This window comes from Camarhynchus parvulus, chromosome 4 (genome assembly GCF_901933205.1).
Source record: "Camarhynchus parvulus chromosome 4, STF_HiC, whole genome shotgun sequence".
In the NCBI taxonomy this organism is placed as follows: domain Eukaryota; kingdom Metazoa; phylum Chordata; class Aves; order Passeriformes; family Thraupidae; genus Camarhynchus; species Camarhynchus parvulus.
The window spans coordinates 2,965,295-2,988,105 of NC_044574.1; the positions used below are offsets into that span (position 1 = coordinate 2,965,295).

The following is a 22,811-nucleotide window of genomic DNA, read 5'->3' on the forward strand; positions in this document are numbered from 1 at the left end:
CAAAATAAGATTTTTGAAAGGCTACTACTAAAATGAAACTTTGCCATAAAACACTCAGCCTGTAGTTCAGCTCTTTTTTGAGAGCTTCCCAGTGTGTTGCTGGTCCTACATGGCTAAAATTCAGCAAATCCCTCAGCAGAAGCTGCTTTTCATCTGCTGACAGATCTGAACTCATCTCAAGCTGGTGACAGGGACACAGGCAGCTGTGGAGCCCACAGAAATGACTAATTAGCTACTACAGTGCTTTTGATCACTTTTAGACGTCCCATAGCCTCTAATTTGCATTTTCAATTTATTAAAACACTTTCCCCCAACAAGAGTGCTTTAAACAGTCACGCTGAAATAATTTCTGAAGCAAGAAAGGGCTTGATCAGCCAGAACTTCACACCACAAAGTGAAAATGGGTAAAGCTTAAAACATTTCTCTCCTCACTCACAGGACTGTGGCAGAACCTGACAAAGTTTCAGATCTAACAGTGAGTGACCATGAAAAGGGAGGAAATTTCTTCTCCATCTCCAGTGCAAGTGTCTGCATCTTTCTGTGCACTTTTGGTTCAGGCCAGGTCAGGACATCACTGCTGACCAGGCAGCTCCAGCTTCATCCCATTCCCAAACTCCAGAGACCTAAAGGCAGAAGACAGAAATTACTCAGAGAAGTAATTTAAGTTTCACCATTGCCTGGGACACCCCGACAGCTGTCAGGGCCTGCCTGGGTCACGGCCCGGTACGGGGTCACGGCTGAGATCTCCCAAACTCTCCCCACCCGCCGTGTGTGGAGGACGGAGGCATCAGCAGCCACTCATAGCAGCCGTGCCGGGCGACCAGACCCGCGGGCGCCGCGCTCACGGCCGGTTCTGCCTCATAATTTTTAATTTCTCCTTTAACTTCTACTTCAATTCCGCCTTTCATTCCTTTTTCCGCGCCCTCCCTCAGCGCCCGCCTCAGAAACGAGCCAGGACCCCTCCCGCGGGCTGCCCGCGCCGCGCCTGCCCCATCGCAGCGCACCCTCCGCCCCGCGCCGCCACAGGCACCCCGCGGGGCAGCCCGCGCGCGGGGGGCCTTGCGGCAGGGGAAGGGGACGGGGCGTACCAAGGGTGATGTGGGCGGGGCCGGCGCTGCGGGATGGACGCGGTTCTGCTCGCCGCCGTTGCCGTGCTGCTCGCCGTCCTTCTCTTCTTCACCACCCGCCTCCGCGGCCAAGCCAGGGCAGGTGGGTCGCGGCGCCGAGCGGACCGGCCGGGGCCTCCCTTGCCCCCCATCAGCGGGGCCGTTCCGGTGGGCGCGGCCGTGCTCTCAAGCGGGTCCGCACGCGCGCGGGGGGCGCGTGGCTCGGGAGCCGCCAGGGGGCGCCGCGCCTCGAGTGGCCCCTGAGGGGGACCCGCCATGTTGGGGGCAGCGGGGATTTTGGGGGGTCCCGAAGGGTTTTGGGGGGTTCTGAGGGGTTTTGAGGGCTCCCGGGGAGAATTCCAGGACTGTCCCGGTGTCTTAACCCCGGGCTGCCCGGAGGTTGCGGGGTGCGGGCGCCGAGGCCTGGTCCGCTGCTGCTGGGGTTCCCGGTCTGAGGCGGCTCCAGGGTGAGGGGCGCTGGGTTGGAAGTCTTGAGTTCTCTGTCAGGGGTTTTGTCAGGGCTTTTGAGACTGGACAGTGTCCCTGAGGTTCCTGTAAATGAGGGGAGAATGGAGAACAGATCCTGGGGGCTCGGGATCGGGGCACAGGGTGTAGGGGGGGGCCTGTCCCGAGTGGTGCCCCCGGGGTTCTGTGCTTGGTGTTTGTGGCTTGTTTGCACAAAGGGGTCGATGCTCCCTCAGCAAGTTCGGTGATGATCCAAAACAAGGAATGACCGATATCTCAGAGGGTTGTGCCCTTTCGGAGGGATTTTGACAGGCAGGGGAGAAGCGTAGAGAAAAACCTTCCAAAATTCAGCACAGTGCGGTTCAGGTCCTGCACATGGAGAGAACAGCCCTGAGCCCCGGCAGACACCGGTGTGAAAAACGCCAATCACTTGGGGTTTTTTTAAATTTTAAAAGTTTAAGAGTAATAAAATGGTTATAAAATAGTAATACAATGAGAGTAATAATAATTTGGACAATTTGAATTAGGACAATATGAGACAATAGAATTAAAGAGTGAAGGACGTCCGGGTACCTTTTTCTGGGCAAAATAAGCCTGAAAAAGGCCACCCGTTAGCAAAGCATTAGCCTTTAAAAACAATGGCCTGTTGCATATTCATACATCTCATCCATGATGCATAAATTCTATTCAAGCACAGGATTCTGTCTGGTCCTCGTCAGCTTCTTCCTCTGAATCCTAACAGCACCTTCGAGGTGGGAAGAAGTTCATTTCTTCTGATAAGAGAGCAATAAATTCTTTTTCTCTGAAAGATTTTGGTGTCCTGTGGCTGCTGTCTCAGTGCAAGTTCCTCATCCCTCTCTTTAAAAAAACATATCTTACATAGTGTGAAAAATGCCAATCGCTTGTTTTTAGAATTTTAAAAGTTTAATAGTAATAAAATGGTTCTAAAAGTAGTAATAAAATTAGAATAATAAGAATTTGGACAATTAGGATTTAGGACAATATGAGACAATAAAAACAAAGAGTTATGGACAGTCCAGATCCAGGTCAGTGTCAACTTTTGTCCTGAATGTAAATTGTCCTGAATGTAAAGTAACCTCAACCAACTTGCTCAAAATCAGTATTAAAGGTTTTTGTTTTATTTTTTTTTAATAATTCACACTATTTAAAACAAATGCTTGGGCTAAAATTTAGAACTTTGAATGCTTAAAGAGAAAAGAAATCCTCCCAAACCCCACAGCCCCTGATTTATCCAAATCAGGACAAGATTCAAGCTCAGGAAATTATCTATTTCTTCAGGATATGCATCCTTCACTTTTACCAAAAGTTCATCTCTTCATTCTGTCAACTTTTTCCTCTGAATCCTGACAGCATCTTCAGGGCTGAGGAGGCAGGAAGAAGTTCATTTCTTCTGACAATGGAGCAGTAAATTCTTTTTCTCTGAAAGATTCAGGTGTCCTGTGGCTGCTAACTCAGTGCAAGTTCCTCATTCCTCTCTTTAAAAAAAAGTGTCTTACACAGTGTGAAAAACTCCAATCACTTGTTTTTAGAATTTTAAAAATTTAATAGTAATAAAATGGTTCTAAAAATAGTAATTTAATTAGAGTAATTAAAATTTGGACAATTAGGATTTAGGACAATACAGGACAATAAGAAAAAAGTGTTTGTTTCTTCTGATAGTGGAGCAATAAATTCTTTTTCTCTGAAAGATTTAGATGTCCTGTGGCTGCTATCTGCTGCAAGTCCTCTCTTTTAAAAAAAGTATCTTACATGGCATAGTTTCTATTTTAACATTATCTTATAACCTAAAACTATATTTAACACACTACTTAAGCAAATTAAAACAGCATAACTTTCTAACACAACACATGTAATATTCATTTTAATATTTGCAAAAAGCCAGTCATAAAATACACATTTTTCACAACCAGCAATGCCACAACAGGAACAGGCAGGGACTGGAGCTCCACCTGAACATGAGGGAGAATTTCTTTACTGGGAGCACTGGAAAAGATTGCCCAGAGAGGGAGGCTGCGGAGTTTTCTTCACTGGAGATATTCCAGAGCCATCTGGAGTCAATCCTGTGCCATGTCCCACCTCTGCTCCTTTTCCACCTCACTGTGGGGAGCAGGTGGATGATGCAGCACTTCTGTGTCACTGCTGAGCACTGTTAGATCAGAAAATCATCTGGGCTGGAAAAAAAAACAAAAACCTTTAAAATCACTGAGTCCACCCATAACCAGCACTGTAATGCCCCTGTGGTGGAGGTGACCTTGTGTGGGTGGGAGTTGGGTGCTGTGGGAAGGAGTCAGGTGTGCTGAGAACTCGCTGCCCGTGCTGTGCTCTCACACTGAAAGGAGTTTTTTTGGCTGCCAGGTGTCAAATTAAAATATTTAGTCAGGACAGACTCTGAATTCCTGGTTAATACTTCCACAGATTTTGGGATATGGGGTGTTTTTGGGGTTGGAATTTCTATTATTTTTCTTTTGAGGCAGTTGCTTTGATAATTTTTAATTAAGAGAGAAAAGCAGCACACATTTAATACAAACACAGTCACTCAGTGCAGTACTGTGCTGGTAAGGGATCTGTGGTAAAAGCAGATTTTGCTGATAATAATTAAATTTTCCAACACATTTCTCACACACCTCTGCTTCCACAGACCTGGTCTAAATCTTTCTCTTGGAAAGGTTTGGAAATCCAACTTCCATTGGATTCCTATGAATGAAGAAATGAACTTTTGGTAAAAGTGAAGGATGCATGTCCTGAAGAAATAGATAATTTCCTGAGCTTGAATCCTGTCATGATTTGGATAAATCAGGGGCTGTGGGGTTTGGGAGGATTTCTTTTCTCTTTATGCATTCAAAGTTCTAAATTTTAGCCCAAGCATTTGTTTTAAATAGTGTGAATTATTAAAAAACCCAAACTTTAATACTGATTTTGAGCAAGTTGATCAAAGTTAATTTATGTCCAGGACAATTTAATCATGTTGAAGCCTTTTTTAGTGGTAACTTTTTGACACTTCCAAGTTGGCCATGTTGTGTTTTTTTTTTTTTTTTTTACTGTGGTTTTAAGATCTTTTTTACTTTAATATATTGGTTTCTCTCATGATAAATCCCTTCACAGAATTTCAGCTGCTGGGAATGACTTTATTCTCTGTACACAACAGAAATTATTTTTCAGAACCACTGGGATTGTGGTGTATTGAATAGCCACAAAATTTAGTTTTAAGCAGGAATTTCCTTTTCTATTCCATTTTCTTAGATGGAAAATGGAGGTTGCCACAATTGTGCCAATAAATCTGTCTTGCCAACTGGAAAGGACTTGAAACCAGGGACAATACACCTAAAGAAGCAGTGGGAGCTCTCACCTTTAATTGTTAATGTGCAGGGATTGGGGCAGCAGCTTCCTTTTGTGTTATCTCATGGAAATTGGCTTTTAAAATTGTTCAGATGTTTAGGGAGTGAGGGTCAGGAGAGGTAAATCCTGTACCTCTCTGGTTCTTTGAAAGATCCCTTGGAGCAGCATGTTGTTTCCAGCAGGGTCATGCCTCGACTTGTTCTACTGAAAATGAAAACAAAAAAAAAAAGGCATTTCTTGATTTGCCACGTGGCTGTTTCTGATAAGCTCCACTGGGCCAAAGCACCTCCTCAGGAAGCTTCCACCTGTTGGATTTTGAATCCCTGTGTGAATTTCAGAGGTTTTGCACGGAGGCAGAAGGTGCTGGGTGGTGCCACCACGTGTGAGGGTGCAGCAGGTGGAGCTGTGTCCCTGTCCCTGCAGCCTCCATTCCTGCCAGCCCAGGTGTCACCTGATGGAACTGGAGAGGAAGGTGCTGTGATAGGCAAGGGGTTGTTCTCTAGAAAAACATCTCTGCTGTTAGCAAAAGTTTGCACAATTTTTGAAGGGGCAGATTTCTACCTGGAGAGTGTAAAATGAGGTTCTGACTTGGGCTCTGAATGGTTCCATGATGGTTTTTTGCAGTTTCACATCCAGTTCAGGAGGGATTTCTGCTGGCAGAGCACAGTTGTGTTCTCCTTTCCTTCAGGGTCTCAGAGCTGCTGCTGTGCCCTGGCTGACAAGTCAGCTGAAATAATCTCTTGCCTGCACTGATGCTTCCTGAGCGCCCAGGCAGAGCTGCTGTGCCCAGCACAAAAATTGGGTTTTCAGGGCTGAGTCAGACCCTGGACACCACAAATACAAACTGAGCCCCCTGTCCCTTTCCCAGACAGCTGTTGAGTGTTTTGTTTGTATTACCTGTTAATTTGAGGGGTTTATCTCATTAATTCAGCCTGGCCTGTCATTCTGCAAAGCTTGTGGATGGCTTGTCTCACCTCTTTAATGCTGGCCATGAATTTTCACTCAGATGGCTTTGGATCAAGGCTAATTAGTGCTTGTGTGACTAATCTCTGCATGATCTGACTAGCCTGGGGTGCCACTGCTGAGACCTCTCTGCAGCTCCAGGAAAATGAAGGGATGTGCTCAGATAAGTGCAGCAGCCAAACCCCACCCTGTGTGCTGCAGGAGGAGGCGGAAAAAAAAAAACCCAGCAGGGCCAGACCTCAGAGCAAATCATTGTTCAGCTCAGATCTGATGGTCAGTCCAGCCCCAAGGAGAAGGAAAAGTGATTTTTGAAAGGAAAAGTGATTTTTAAGTGTGTCCTCTGTTGTGTGAAGCCTCCCCTCTGTGTGCCACAGCTCAGGGGGAGGGCAGCACAGCTGAACTTTCAGCATTCTGAACAAAAGCTGTGTCTGGAGTCACGTAGGCAGAGCCCTGACCCCTGAGGGAGCAGGTCCAGGTGTGGTGCAGCCCAGCAGAGGAAATGAGGATTTTCTGCTGCTCCTGTGAAGGACAGGGAGAAATGCAGTGAGGAATGTTCATGTTTTCCAGATCCCTGCCCTGCCGAGTGCCTGGCAAACAGAAGCTCAAGAATGCTCCAGTCAGAAAGGTTGGAAAAGCCCTCTGGGGTCATGCAGTCCAACCATTCCCCCAGCCCTGCCAAGGCCACCGCTGACCATGTCCCCAGGTGTCACATCCACATGGCTTTTAAACCCCTCCAGGGACGGGGACTCCACCACTGCCCCAGGCAGCTGTTCCAATGCCTGACCATCCTTTCCATGAAGAAATTTCCCAATATCTAATTTAATTCTTCCCTGGCACAACTTGAGGCCGTTCCCCCCGGCTGTCCCCTCCTGGCAGGAGCTGTGCAGAGCCACAAGGTCCCCCCTGAGCCTCCTTTTCTCCAGGCTGAGCCCCTTCCCAGCTCCCTCAGCTGCTCCTGGGGCTCCAGCCCCTTCCCCAGCTCTGTTCCCTTCCCTGGGCTCTCTCCAGCCCCTCCAGGTCTTGTGAGGGGCTCAAAAACTGTCCCCAGCATTGGAGGTGCCCCAGCAGTGCCAGCAGAGGGGACAGGCACTACCCTGACCCTGCTGCCACAAGCCAGGTGTCACTGGCTCATGTTCAACCAGCTGTGTGCTGCTGAAAAAGAATCTGCAGTCAGGAGAAATCTCATAAAAACTGAAAAGAAGAAAAAAATCTTCATTAAAACATTTATTTTCCTACTAAATGACAACCCACGGTGGCTTGGTGTTAATGTGCACATTTTGGAGATGTGACAAATACTGTCCACCAGCTGCCCTGTGTGTTTGACTGTGCTGTGGGTCAGGTTTGGTGGGGTTTGGTACATCCTGAGCCCACTCCACACTGGGCACTTTGAGGAATTGCTGAGTCTCCTGTAGAGAGTCCAATGGAGAAAAGCTGAGAGCTTGGTTCACATGTTTTTTCTCTGTGAGGGTTGAGCTCTTCAGTTTGAAATAAATACGTGGCTTATAAATAGATTTCTCTTTCATAAAATGCAAAGCAGTCTCTGTTTCACAGGACAACAGGAACCAAAAGCAGAATGAATGAGTGCTGGAGCTGCACAGCTGAGCTGCTGGGCAGGACCATCTTGGGAATTACTGAAGCTTGCAGGTGAAAGGATGCTGAGGTTTGAATTGCACCATATCTCAAGAACTTAGGAAGTGAAATACTTCATTTGTATAAAAAGCTTTTTGCAGAGCTTTTTTTGGCATTTATCAGTGTCCAAGAAGTGATGTGCTCTGCTTCTTCAGGAAAAGGTTTCCTGTAGCATTCCAAATAAGCTGTGAGTAGGACAGGGCAAGCCTTGGAGCAGCATTTTGGCATCTCTGCACTCCGTGATTTTTCCCAGCCCCGTTCTGTCTGCACAGGTGGATGGCACCAGGAGGGTGACAGCAGTGTGACAGGGCAGTGGCTCAGTTCCAAATGTCACAGCCTGTGGGGGGCTGCTGACATCCCTGTGACATCTCTGCTGGCCACAGCCTGCCTTGGGTGGCCCTGCTGAGCTGGGGGCTGCAGCCTGTCCTTACCAGCTCCAAAATCAGCTCTTAGAAGACTGAAATAGCTCAGGTGAGCTGCAGGCAGGCCCTTGATGCTGCATAGATTCACTCATAACAAATCCCATTTTCTGATGGCAGATATGCTAATAGGAGATTTTTTAAGGAGGGCATTGTTTGGCTCAGGGGGTACTGGAGACTTGGCACAGAGCTTACACACCATAATCTCTGTCAGATCACAAAATAAATGTGTTCTGAGTTGAAGTGAGTTGTTCTGCAGTTTTTCATGAGACCATTTGAATATTTGCCTGAGTTAGTACTTTGTTTGTTAGTTGATTTAGTACTTTGCAGGATTGAGCAGGTAGCAAATATCAGTTCGGCTTATCAACAGAATATGCAAAGCAGGTATCAAAGATGATGGCATTTTACCATGATGTGGTTTTGGGGTTTTTTCTTTGCATTACTGCCATAGTTAAAAGCAACAGGAAGCCTAAAAAAAAACAAACTGAGAGTTTTCTATGGAAAACTTCTGAAATGAACCCACTGGTCAGTTCTATCCTCCCAGCTACTCCTATTAAGATATTCTTCATTTGCCAGATCTTAATTAGTAACTGCAGCATATGCAGAGAAGATGGCAGTGAGAGCTGCAGTGGCCATTAGTGTCCTGTTTGTACCTACCTGTGATTTGAGGAGTTTAAATCACCAGGGCAGAATGCAGTGTTTATTTCAGCTGTAATTTGTGATCCTTTTTTGCTCTTCAGGGTTTGTTTCATGTGGAATGCTTTACATATTCCTCTCTGAAACATTCAGCCTCTGAGGTTTCAGTCAGATGAATCTACATTACATGAGTACAAATTCAAATGAAAAAATCAAAATACTTCAGAAATGTGAAAAAAATTAAAATTTTAAAAGTTCAATAGTAATTACATGGGTATAAAATTAGTAATAAAATTAGAGTAATAAAAAATTTGGACAATTAGGATTAGGACAATAAAAGACAATAAAACCAAGGAGTTACAGATAGTCCAGGTTCCTTTTTCTGGGCAAAATAAGCCCAAAAAAGGACCCACGTTTACCAAGGATTAACCCTTAAAAGCAACAGCCTGTTGCATATTCATACACCTCATACATGATGCATAAATTCCATTCAAACAAAGGATTCTGTCTGGTCAGTGTCAGCTTCCTCCTCTGAATCCTGAAGGCTCTGAGGCAGGAAGAAGTTCCTTTCTCCTGATAAGGGAGCAACAAATTCTTCATTTGTCCTGTGGCTGCTATCTTGGTGTGAGTCCTTTCTTTAAAAAAAGTATCTTACATAGCATAGTAAAATATTATTCTATTTTAACTATTCAATTTTTCTATTATTCTACACTATTTTATTTTTCTATTCTATTCTATTTCTATAAGATACTATTTCTATTTTAACATTATGGTATAACCTAAAACTACATGTAACACACTACTTAAGCAAATTAATACTTAAAAAATAAAAAATAAATAATAAAGTAACTAAAACTAAATTAATAAATTAAATTAATAAAATTAAATTAATAAATGATAAATTAAAGTATAACATTCTAACATAACACATATAATATTCATTTAAATATTCGCGAAAAGCCATTTTTCACAAGAAAGGAAAAACACACTTTTGTGTCTTTGCTGTTTGCTAACTCAGAAACAGAGACAGAAGGGAAAGGCATCTTTTACATGAATATTTTCTTTTTTTCTTGCAGCTGATGAGGAGCAGCAGCAGCAGAATGTGGCAGCGGCAGCAGCAGCAGGGGCCAGGCCCCGGCCGCAGGAGGAGCGGGCAGAGGGGATGCCCCGGCGCCGCAGGAACATGGGCACCAGGCTGATGGCCCAGAGGAGAGCCCAGCAGGCAGAGCAGGGGCTGGAAGGTAACTCTGCCTTCAGCTTGTCAGTGGCAATCGCTCACTGCGAAAATATAAAATGGTTTCTTAACAAAAATACAACAAAAGGGACTACATGAGGAAAAATTTGCAGCACTGGGAAGTGCCCCCGTGGGTACCACGTGGCCAGTTCATCTTCAAGATGGATGCTCAGTCTTTTATACCCCTGGGGGCTGCATCAGCCAGCCCTGGCCCCTCCAAAGTCTGTCAGTCAGCTCTTCTGTGCCATTTATCAGTGCAAACTGCTCTCTTGTCACTGGATTGGAGCTCAGGTGTTGCCATGCCTCACCCCCTCAGCACCCCCAAGCTTTTCCATTCCCACCTGCCCCATGCAAGGGGCACCTGTGCAGCTTCTTTGTACCTGTCCTGCACAGCCCAGGGTGTGTGATGGCAGCAATACAGGGGGGAAAGGGAGCTATGGGGAGAACAGAGGACATCTAAACCACAATAACATAACCATACATCACTAAAGCTTTTCTTAATATTCACACAATAGTTATCTTTTAATTGTGAGAGCCAATCATCTCATTCATCTGTAGCAATCTCATCTTGCAGGCAGTGAAACAAAGCTTCACTGCAGGTGTTAAAGCTGGGTTAAGGGTGCAGCTGCCTCCTGGAGGAAGTTGTTGAGTTTTGCTGGTGGGTTATTTGCAGTTTTGCCATAATCTTGTCTTTGTGGGGGGATAAAATGTAAAAAAAATAGAGATAGTGTAGGAAGTAATTTTATTTTTGAGGAATTGTAGTTGTATTAATTACTAATTAATTGTCCTGAGAACAAGAGGACACAGTCTCAACTTACGTCAGGGAAGGTATAAGTTGGATATTAGGAAGAAATTTTTCACCAAAAGAATAATAAAGTACTGGAATGCTCTTCCCAGGGAGGTGGTAGAATCACCATCTCTGGGTGTGTTTAAAAAAAGACTGGCCATGGCCCTTAGTGCTATGGTCTGGTTGAGGTGTGAGGGCACAGGTTGGACTGGATGATCTTAGAGGTCTTTTCCAACCTCATCATTCTGTGATTCTGTAAAGATTAAGAACAAGCCTGCCCTTCATAGGCCACAGCTGTAGCCAATAAAGATAAGTGCTATAGAGTGAGTTAACTAGTTAAGAAGAGAACTGGAGTTTGTTAACTGTGCTGTGAAGAAGAAAGAGTCAGTGCTGTGAAGAGCTACCCATGAGAAATCACTGAGAAAGTAAAAAAATTTACAATAAAATAACAACATGTCTTCTCTCCCTACTTCATCTCTTTTCTCTATATACTCCTTACATTAAACCTCTACTTCTTCCTGAGGTGAATCCTGGCTATTTGTGGTGCCAGACACTTCACATCCTTCTTAAAAACTTTTTAGGAAGCTCCTTCTTGGCCATACAGAGAATTAAATTAAATTACCTTAATTCAGGTGACTTTATCACTCTCTACAACTCCCTGAAAGGTGCCTGTGCTCAGCTGGGGCTGGGCTCTTTCTCCAGGCAGCACTGACACAACCAGAGCACACAGCCTCAAGCTGCACCAAGGGAAATACAGGTTGGATAGCAGGAAAAAGTTTTTCATGGAAAGAGTGATAAAGTTCTGGAATTTTCTGTCCAGGGAGGTGGTGGAGTCCCCAACCCTGGGTGTGTTTAACAAAGCCTGGATGTGGCACTGGGTGCCAGGGTTGAGTTGAGGGGTTGGGGCTGGGTTGGACTCAATGATCTTGAAGTTCTCTTCCAGCTTGGTCATTCTGGGAATTCTGTAAATTTGGGAAAACAGAATCCACACCTTGCATTGAACAACAAGCTGTAGTACATTACTGATTCCTTTTAAATTGGTGGGAAGCATTAATTCCCCAATGGAATCTCTGCAAAACATGGAGTTCTCTCTCCAAGGAGCCATCCAGGTGGTGCTCAGGATCAAGAGGAGATCACCACAGCCTGCAGCATTTTGCCAGCAGGTTGTTGACAATGTGTTGTGTAAATCCTGAGCTGCATTTACAGTTCACAGCTACATTTCTGTGCTGTAGACAAAAATATGGTGATAAATAAGATCTTTCTACATCCTGTAAGTACAATTCCCTTTTCTGGTGAAGCTTGACACATGATTCTCTTTATTGCTGGAGAGATGAGATCACCATGATTCACCCCCTGGATTCTTTCTACTTTCAGATCGTGGGTGAAGTGTTCAGGCTTTCTGCCCAAGTTCTGGAGTTTGCAGTGGAGATCAGGGTGTCTTTGTGGTGTGCAGGAGGTGAAAGCACTGAGCACACACCTCTGTGATGCCTTCATTAGGGATTATTTGCACTTTGTTCAGCTTTCCTTGCCCTGCACTTTGGAGGAAGCCTCACGTTGGCAGGTGAATGTCCTTTTCCAGCTAATTATGTTCAGCAGTTTCACAGATGGAGATTGGACAGGTGTGAACTTTTCAACTTTGGTTATTTCTTCTGGTGTGATAACATCCTGGAAAGAAAATGGAATCTAAAAATACTCAGTTTTCAACTCCAGACATCAAAAGTTTGAATGCTGAAGGCCGACAGTGAAGCTGTCAAAGCAAATGGCTCATCTTATCTTATCTTACTTTGTCACTTTAGCAATGGAAGAATCTGTGTCATTGGGCTTTATAAATAATTCTTTTGCAGCTTTCTGTACATCAGATGCAAGTGCTGCTGCTTTTGCATGAAGTTCCCTTTGAAATGACATGCCTTCTTTTATTTGTTTTCCCTAATTTCTTACCCAAATTAAACCAGCTTTTTGCTTCTGTGAGTGGTTTTATTCATACTTTGGGATGGTTTTTCCAAGTGGCTGAGCACAGGTGCACAGCAGGAGCAGCAAAGCCTTCGGAGATGAGCAGAGATTTGGGCAGAGGAGGGGCAGCTGTCCCTGACTCCCCAGCACTGAGGTGCTCAGTGGCCATTAAATAATTGGGATTTGCCACCCTCTGTGCTGCAAATCCTTCAGCCTGGCCCTGAGCTACCTGGCTTAGGTAAGGGATTAAGATATCTGTCTTCTGTAAGGGTTTTCCCCTTAAAAAAGGATGTGTTGAATTTTTAAAGTCCTCTCTATAGACTTGTGGCACAAGCCTGGAATCACTCTGGATTTATCCCTTTTTTTTTTTGCATTTTCTCTGTGTCACTGCAGTATAGAGCAGTTTTCCCTAATTGCTGCTTGCATTTGAACCAGCTGGAATGGCAGGTTCTCTCCACAGCAGGGTTTTGTGCTAAAGAATTCATTGACTCTTTGGAGAGAACCCAGTGCAGCACCAGGGCTGAAGAACAAAATTATTTGGCAATTTAGACAGAAACACCAAACCCAAGCTAGTCTGGTTTCTCCACTCTTGCATTTGAAAACTTCTGAACATCTGCAACCAAAGCAGGTTGGGTTTTTTTGTTTGTTTGTTTATTTGTTTGAATTTGTTGCAATCTTTTACTGGTAAATTTCTGTTCCGTTTGTGGAATTTCCACTTTGGGCAAAGCTGCCTGATCCTTCTGTGCGTCACTCTGATTTCTGCCAAGAAGTGATTTCTTCACCAAGTGATTTCTCAGCCCTGACCTCAGGGAGGGTGTGGGGATGTCCTGACCATCCCTGTGTCCCTGTGACAGTCACAAAATGCAGTCAGGTAGGAAGTGCTGTTGCCACCTCAGAATTTTCTGCCTGTTGGGAGCCAGTTCTGCTGACTGTAGGGAATGTCCCCAAAGCTGCACTTGCAGGCTTTGGAGTTGTGGTTAGCATGAGGCTTTTCTGTTTTCCATCTAACAATCAGATTTCAATTCCAGAATGAGAAAGAAGCTTTGAGGGTGAAGTTGTGGCCCACGGTTTCTGCTGCCTGTGCTGAGCTGCTGGGTTTGTGCCAGGACTCAAATCTCTCACAGGGCAATGGGGGAGGAAAAACACCCCCAAACCCTGGGCACTAAGATCAAAACCTTGAAAACTTCATTATCCTTTCTGTAGCTTCAATTTTACTTGTAAGTCTGGATAAGGAATCATTTAATACAGGAATAAGGAATTTAATTTAATCATTTAATAAGGAATCATTTAATCATTTAATACAAAGATAGTAAATGATTATTTTCAATATTCAAATCTACACCCACTGCATTTTGGAGCAGAAAGTGACCCATCCATCTGATATTTCCATCAAAAACATAATTTCCTCTGAAGTGACAAGAAACTCGTGGGGATGAAATAATGACAGGTACAGTTGGTTTCTCTTGATCCAGCTGTGCTGAAAATAGTGAGGGTGAGGATTTTCTGTCACTTGGTTTTGTCTCAGGTTGTAATTCTTCAGCCTGCTGGGGTAGATACTAAATCAGCTATAGATTGTCACAGATAGACAATGGTGCAGCAGCAAATATTTGGACTTTCCTCCCACAGGGAGAAGCCAGCAGGTGCTGGGTTCCTGATTGCCAGGGTCCCTGTGGGCTGTGACATGGGACAGCCCCAGCCAGGTGCCCACCCTGCCCCAGTTCACTGAGCAGTATTGGTCAGTGAGTGCTGTGATATTCTCACCTGTCAGGAGAACATCAGCACCTGCAGGTACCTTCTGATGGCCAGAGATTGCTGGGAGATGGTTCTCCTTGGTGACAAAGTGATTCTCAAAATGACTGACACCCCTGAGCTGGGACTTTCAAGCTGGCTTTAGAAAAATGGTTTTGATTACCTCAAATTGCCCAATTTCATCCCAGCCACAACACTCCTGCCTTTGCTGGGGCCCTCTGCAATCTGGGAGTCATGTGAAAAACTAAAAACCTCTGTGCTCTGCACATTGGAGCAGGGTGCTTGCTCCTCTCCCTGTGGAAAAGGAGGTTGGAAGGAGAGTTGTGAATTTATGTGGTTAGGTGGAGAGCCCAGCCAGCAGACTTAATTAACTCTGTGTGTCTTAATTTAAATTGAACCCAGACAGAGGTGGCTTTGTGGACTGGCTGCAGCCAAGATGAAAATGCTGCAAGGCAGAAATGGGTGAGGATTTCAGGCATTAATCATTTAGGGCAAGAAAAGCCAAGCTAAGCAGTGGGAGAAGGGGATAAAGTGGAGTTGGAGTTGCAGTGAGGGATGTTTGGAGCATGTGGTAGTGTAAATAAATACCATCACCCATTTTCAATTTGAAATTCCTTTTATTTACCATGCAGGGAGGGTGTGCTTGGCTCTTGTTTTTGCCTGACTGATGCTCTGAGTGCATCCACTTGGATTCTGCTCGCCTCTGGGTGTTCATAAGGGTGTTTTGTTGAGCTTTTACTTGTGCAGAAAAAACACTTGTCCAGCTCTCAATCTGAGCTTAACCCTCCAAACCTGCTCCTTGTCCTTGAACATTGCAAAGAGCTCAGAGGTGAGGAAGGTGCTTTTCTTGAGGGAGCATTTTGGAGCAGGAAGTGACCCATCCATCTGATCTTTCCATCAAAAATGTAATTTCCTCTCAAGTGACAAGAAACTCACGAGGAAGAAATAATGAGAGGTATATTTGGGTTGTCTTGATCCAGCTAAAAATAGTGAGGGTTTTCTGTCACTTGGAGAGGGGTGTCAGGCCAAAATTTTGCTGCTGTTGATGTGAGGGAGAGAGAAACTGGTGGTTATAACTGCCCTAAATCATGGTGAGATTTATAACTGCCCTAAATCATGGGGTGGTGAGCAAGAACCAGACTTGTGTAAGAAATGCCAGCACTTTCCAGAATGTCACACAGAGCAGGGACCTCTGGGTCTGCCGGGGGTGTGGGTGAAATAAAAAAAGGGAAGGATGTGCTAGAAGAGCCTCAGCAGCCCAGTCCATTTCCAGGGAGTGTTTTTCAAGGGTTTGAATTTGAAAGACTCTGAATTTCACATCTTCAAGGTGACCTCTGATTTGCTGAAAAATGTGTTGCCAAAAAATGGGGTTTCGTGTGGATCCCTGTTTTGGTTTGGTTTTTTAACAAACAGAAAGTAAGGACTCCCTCAAAGAAATAATCTGCTATTGTCAGGTTGCTTTTATGATTTAATTTTTTTTATATTTATTATTTAATAATAGCAATAATAGTAGAGAACCCAGACTGTGGGCTCTCTACTTCTGGCAGCAACATAAAACTCCCAAAAGTTAAATATCCCAACATCTGCATGACTTTTCTCTGAGCTTTTTAACATTGTGCAGCTGAGCACAAGTGTTGGAATCTCCAGTACAGTGAACAGTTGGTTAAATTATTTTACTTCCACAGCATCAGTAATGATAAATCCAACAGCTTTTGACGGTTTGAGTGCTCGAGTTTGTGAAATAAAACATGAGAAAGAAAAGTTTGTGAGTGCAACATAAATGAAATCAAAAGTTACTCTCTTCTTTTGCGTGGCAAGGTGTGGAGATCAGAATCTCACATTTTTCTTTGCAAGTATTAATCACTATTGGGAAAGAAAGCAAAAAACCAAGGTTTTAAAAGTTTTTAAAATTATAATAATTGGGCATTTTTAAATGTTCTTTATTGTTTTGTGTGGCATCTGAGCTCAGCATTCAAATCTTGCAGCTAAAAAAATCTTGTAGGAGTGTTTTCTGCTACTTTTTTGGGAAAAAATAATATAAAAATAATGCTTCACCCCCATGGAGTGATGGATATTGTGCATAAGTTCAAGAAGAATGTGTTTGTGCTGAAATCTCTTAAAATAAGCACTTTTTCTGAGCACTGAAAGCTCTGGAAAATGTGTAAATTTAGAAGCAGTGATGTGGTCCCACGCTGTTCTTGTGAAATGGAGCTGTGTTAATTGGCTACTTGAAATTATTTTAACGCTTAATCAGTGGGAAAACCTTTCTAGTACAGTTAAACTTTGACTAATATCCCAACTGGTGAATCAGAAGTCAGTTTTGCCTGGCTGCTGCTCATGCAGTGAGGTTGGTGTTGTCAGAGTGCCCCCAGTGAGTGTCTGGTCCTGGGCAGGGGGGGTCTGTGGTTTCTCACTTCTGCCAAATGCTTTTAGCTGAAAATAAACTTCACATTCTGCTCTAAAGCTCTGCTCTTTGTGTCTGCTGCACTTTTCTGCCCTGAGCGTTGCCTGCTTTTGGGGCTTCTGATTAATAAACCAGTTTCTCGTTCAGTTTCTAAATTAAAAAATTCAAAACCAGAAAAATTAAAGGGTAGTTATTAGACCATAATTAATCCCACCACAGGGTTGTGTTGCTGAGGAATGGCCACACCTTTCCAGTGGCTGGTGTCACACATCTGCTGGGTATTAATTACCTGCTGTTAATTACATTTTCTGCTTTTGCCTGGCATCTTTCCCCTCTCCTTTCCCTTACTCCTTTTGTTAGGTGCTGCATAAATAATAAATAAGGCAGCTGTGCCCAGAGGACTTTCTGGGAGTACCTGTGCAATTCTCATTCTTTTTTATGGATGGGAACCCATTTGCTTCACTCAAAATTTAAAAGGAAGCAAGACAAGGACAGCTAGACCAGGTTGGATGGGGCTTGGAGAGACCTGGTCTAGTGGAAGCTGGGAGTGGCAGTGAGGTTTTGGAACAAGGTGATCCTTAAGGTCCTTTCCAATCCAAGCAGTTCTGTGATTCTGGGATGACTAAAATACACAGTGCTGATTGTTTATTTTGGAAGGTTTTGTCTGTTCTGTACACACTACAGAATTCTGCTAAATGTCTGTCCTGGTAGAGAACATCAGCACTCCAGGACATTTTCTAAAGGTACCGGGAAGCATTTTTAAAAAGAAATCTGTAAATTTCCAGCAATTCAGACACCTGTGTGACTGATAACTTCCCTGTTGTGCTGCCTCTCAGTATGTTCAAAATATCAATGAAAAGCAAAACATCCCTGAAGCCACCTCTCAGCTGGGCAGCAGAGAACCCACGTTTGTGTAAGGCAGAGTTTGTCACACTGGTTCTGCTTTCTGCCTCTGGATGGGAACTCCTGGGACTGCTGAAATCACAGGAAGGTTTGGGTTGGAATTCATGTTAGAGCTCATCCAGTGCCACCCCTGCCATGGCAGGGACACCTTCCATGATCCCAGGGTGCTCCCAGCCCCATCCAGCCTGGCCTTGGGCACTTCCAGGGATCCAGGGGCAGCCACAGCTTCTCTGGGAAATCCATGCCAGGGCCTCCCCACCCTCACAGAGGAAAATTTCATCCCAAATATCCCATTTAAACCTGCTTTCTTTCAGTTTTAAAAATGCTGTCAGAGTGTGGGGCCCAGCACTTGGGGGATGCTAAACTGCTTTTCATGAACTCCTGCATCCCTCCCAAGCTCAGAGACAGATGGAGGCCAAATTCCTGTGGAGAAATTCCCCAGGGAGCCTCCCAGTGCTGTCACAGCCACAAGTGTGTGAAAATGATTGTTGAAAGCTGCTGAAACAATCCCTGCTTGATGAAAATGAAATCAAGAATTGCCGCTGGCTGTGTGCAGCACCCTGCCTGCTTTTGGCGGAGCTGTGACAACAAATGGATTCAGCTTTGGCTGTGTATTTATGTTGCTGTCAGCACCTTCAGATTTATTCAGTAAATTTTAATTGCAGCCAGGTTTAGTGCCCTGGTGACCTTTGCAGCTCTGCTGAATCATGGGCAGTGGCTGCATCCCCATCTCTGCCTTTTGATGGGTGGAACTCCAGCACTGCAGGAAGCTTGGAGGAAGTGGTGCCTAAAGGGACACGTCAGATGCTTCAAGCAGGAGGAATAACAAAGGTGTGTTTGATCCAGGACTGGGAAAAAAAGGCTTTAAATAAGCCTTCCTTAGGTTTCTGGCTCAGGTAATCTTAATATAGATGAAATCTGAGCAGCCCTCAGGTGGAACAGTGTCATAGGTGCTGTTTTGTACTTGTGGTGTTTGCAAGAAATCATTTTCTAAACAGTAGCACCAGAGCTGAGCTGTTAATTTTGGAGTAATAACTGCTAGTGCTGGGTGTGCTCACCCATTGTGTTTGGAGCTCCTCTCAGTGCTGTATTTAAAATAAATAAAGTTATTTTAAGCAACATTAAAATTATAGAAGCATCTGAGTATCCCTGGTGCAGGAAGGGGGAACCCTTTTGATCATCTCAGACTCCAGCAATTCTCTGAAGCCCAACTCAGCAGCCAGGCTCATATTAATTCCATCTCCTGGAAACTGCCTTTACTTGAGAGCCACACCTACACAGCTCTCAGGTACATTTATTTCTCATGATGTCTTGGTAGTTTAACCATAGAACAGTGTCATAGATGGTGTTTTATATTTGTGATGTTTGCAAGAAATCATTTTCTAAACAATAACACCAGAGCTGAGCTGTTAATTTTGGAGTAATAACTGCTAGTGCTGGGTGTGCTCACCCGTTGTGTTTGGAGCTCCTCTCAATGCTGTGTAAAATAAATAAAGTTATTTTAAGCAACATTAAAATTATAGAAGCATCTGTGTCAGGTCTGAGTATCCCTGGTGCAGGAAGGGATATTTAAGAGATTTCAGCACAAACACAATTCTTCTTGAACTTACGCACAATATCCATCACTCAGTGGGGGTGAAACATTATTTTAATATTATTTTTCCCAAAAAAGCAGCAGAAAACACTCCTACAAGATTTTTTTAGCTGCAGGATTTGAATGCTGAGCTCAGATACCACACAAAGCCATAAAAAGGATTTAAAAATGCCCAATTATTATCATTTTTAAAACTTTTAAAACCTTGGTTTTTGCTTTCTTTCTCAATAGTGATTAATACTTGCAAAGAAAAATGTGAGTATCTCATCTGCAAACCTTGCCATGCAAAAGAGGAGAGGAACTTTTGATTTCATTTATGTTGCACTCACAAACTTTCCTTTCTCATGTTTTATTTCACAAACTCAAGCACTCACGGTGTCTTGGTAGTTTAACCATAGTCCCATTCTGTGTCTTGGAATTAGTAAAACAAGAGTGTTTCCAACCTAATTCTTCATTTAAAAAAAACAGTGGGAGTGTCATTCATCCACATGCTCCTTTCAAAGCAGCTTTTTGGGTTCCCAAAAAAGGGACCAGGTGCTCTGGACAGAAAACGTCCTGGCACAAATCTCTTCCAGTTTGGATCTGAAGTCAGCATCGGGCAGAGCAGCACTGGGGATGCTCAAATCACCAATGCTTTTACCCAAAAAGTAAAATATGTGTGAGAGCTTTTGTTTTGAGCCTGCCGTGAGTGTGAATTTGTTTGTGCAGTGAGCTGAGGATTTCTCTGGGAGTGTTGAGCTCAGTCCCCAGCACTGATGTAGAGCAGCAGATAAAGTGGCCAAATGTTCCTGAGCTTTGGGCAGGAAGGAAATGGCTGCATTTAAAAGCTCTTCTTCCTCAGCCCTTGAGTGAGCAGAAATCCTCCTTTGCACACCCTTTGAGCAGAAAACCCTTTCATATTTCACCATTTCAGAATCACCTCTGTAAACAACTATTTGTCATACAACAGGCAAATATTTACATGTCATTTTCTTGCAGGCAGACCCAAGATTTGCATTTCAAGGATTTTTTTTTCCCCTCATCCCTGAAAGGTTTTTTTCTGTCAGAACCTGTGCATGAGTGGGGTGCCTCTGAATCCCACTTTTTGTGCTGTGCAAAGCCTGGGGGTAACTGGGAAGAAAGTCTCTGCAGGCCAGTGTGGAGCAGATAAATAATGACAACCATTAGCACAATTTCTGTGTCAGAGAAAAATCTCTCTTTTAATTGTGGAAAGCAAGAAATATTTATGAAAACCCTCCCTTTCAAAGGATCAAGGAAATTTTTGTACAATTTCTGTATCAGAGAAAAATCTCTCTTTTAATTGTGGAAAGCAAGAAATATTTATGAAAAGCCTCCCTTTCAAAGGATCAAGGAAATTTTTATTTCTGCCTTCACATGAGTGTGTGTTTGCCTTGTTACTTCTGCTCTGTGGCTTTGGCAGTCTCATGTGGGTTTTTTTTTCCCTTTTTTCCATCTAAAAGGTCTTGTCTGAAGTGTGTGTGTGTCCCCTTTTCAACTGCTGCTGCTTTCCTGGGCAGCACTGAAGTTTCTCTGAGAGACTTTCGACAGATGATTTAAAATTTTGTCATTTATGCAATGTTGCAGAGGAAGAGGATGCTGAGGAGGTGCCAGAATTTCAGGTGTCTGGGAAAATTGGAGCAAAGAAGCAAAGGAAATTAGAAGAGAAACAAGCCAGGAGAGCACAGAGAGAGGTGAGGATTTCCTGCCACGTCTTGAGCAGAGCCTGAACAGCTCAGCAGAGAGCTGGGAATGACGCAGAAAGCCGAAGCAGTGTCATCACTAAATGCTTGTTTTATCTTAAAAATGTCCATTCAGCTTTTGCTGGCCCAAGAGGGCTGTGGAAAACTCTGTCTCATTTTCTTTCCATTCAGACTCGTGGGGAGGAGAGGAGTTAAACTCTTGAATGCTCTTTTTGGATGTTTCCACTGTTTTCCAGCTTAAAGTCAGCACTGTCTCCCCTTAAAAATACATTCCAGTCCCATGGTGCTGCTGTAACACCCTGGGCAGTTGTGAGGGGTGCTTCAGGTGCTCTCAGAATGCAGAAATGTGGTTTGGTTTGATCTGTGTTTAGCTATATATATTGTTTTTACAGACTGAGGGAGATAAAAGGCTTTTTGGTCTTAATTCCAGGGAAGCAAGAGGCATTTCAGCCTTCTGAAGGCAGCAGTTAGTGCATTTTCCATGGAATTGTTCTATTTTTTTATATAATTTTTTTTCAAACTCTGTATTGTTCTGTGTGATCATCTTTAAAGCTTGTGAAATCCCAAGTTGGGAATTTTAGTGTCACCTGAGGTTTAAATCCAATGTAGTAGATGGAGCAGTTGGTAATAAACTTAATTACTGGTTATATATATACACTTCCATTATGAACCTTCTCTCACTCAGTGCTTTCATCATTTTGTTATTTTCCATACTCATTAAATGTAATTTTTCCCTTTTTTTTTGGTGGAAAATGTGAGCAAAGTTGAATGAAGTTGGATAAGCATCAATTGGTGCAGCAAGGAATCTTCTGCTTCATTTTAAAACACACTGATTTTTATTTTCCCATTTAGACAGATAAATTCCTTGGATGGGGCTTTTTCTCTGAAACACTCCAAGCCAAATCCTCCACTGGAATATTTTCTCCTTGTCCTCTTAAATATATTTTCAAATTTAAGTATCATGAAGAGCCTGAAAAAAAAAATCTTTTAAAAAGATTTTTTAGCTAAGAGCACCAAGCTAAATGCTAAATGCACCAAGACAAGACCCTTTTTATTTTTCCCTAATTTTGCAATGACCTCTTTGTCTTAACAACAAAAATAAAATTATTTTAAGAGACCATTGCAGCTTTTTCTGTAAGAGATTCTGACCAGGTTAATTACACATTTGAATGCACTTTTTTTACAGTGTGTATTCCAAATCCTTTTTTATTTTTCTTCCTTAGGGTCCTTTCTAACTAAACTTCAAGTGAGGAGAACTGGAATTCCATGACACGACATTGCTTAGCATCACTGTTGTAATTAGCTCATAAGCACATTCAAAAATTAATGAGATAACTGAGGAGGGTAATTTCTAAATTTACCATAAAGTTGAGTGTGCTGAAGGGGAGGACAAGTGAAATGATAGTGGCTTTTTATTATTATTATAATCCTTATTATTATTGTTATTATTATAATTTTTGATATTTCTTTCTGCATCTTAAAGGTGGGAAGAAACCCCTTATGGTATCATCATATGAAGTTTTAAAATGTAGATTCAAAAAGTGTAAGGTTTGGTTTGCATCATGTTTATTTCAGGCTGAAGAAGCAGAGAGAGAAGAAAGGAGAAAACTCGAGTCAAAAAGAGAGGAGGAGAGGAGGAAAGAAGAGGAGAGGATTCGTCAGGAGGAGGAACGACAGGTGGGAATAATTGTGTTTATTTCTGGAAATCCTGAGCCAGCTTTGCTTTTGGGATTGTTTCTGGGGGAGTTCTGTGCCCAGAGACCTGCAGGGACCACAGGGTCTGTCCTGCTCCAGCCACATCCAGGATTTGGAGCTCAGGAATTTTTCCAGCCCAGCTCTGAGTGTCTCCCAAGGATGGAGATTCACAACTTCCCCTCTTCCCTGGGAGCTGCCAGCTGGAAGAACCAGCAGGGCA

General features: G+C 43.5%; 1 protein-coding gene across 2 annotated transcripts in view; it reads left to right on the forward strand.

Annotated features, from left to right (window-relative positions):
* Positions 1-1,066: 1,066 nt before the first annotated feature.
* DDRGK1 (DDRGK domain containing 1) overlaps positions 1,067-22,811 on the forward strand; it is a 41,884-nt gene continuing 20,139 nt past the window's right edge. Inside the window, exons 1-5 of one of the 2 annotated variants that reach the window (XM_030947694.1) lie at positions 1,105-1,209; positions 7,443-7,535; positions 9,652-9,816; positions 20,781-20,887; positions 22,472-22,573. In XM_030947694.1, coding sequence (XP_030803554.1) covers positions 7,469-7,535; positions 9,652-9,816; positions 20,781-20,887; positions 22,472-22,573 — 441 coding nt within the window. In that variant the 5' untranslated portion in view covers positions 1,105-1,209; positions 7,443-7,468. Of the gene's footprint in view, positions 1,210-7,442; positions 7,536-9,651; positions 9,817-20,780; positions 20,888-22,471; positions 22,574-22,811 lie in introns of both variants that reach the window. The other variant, XM_030947693.1, reaches the window with a different exon arrangement.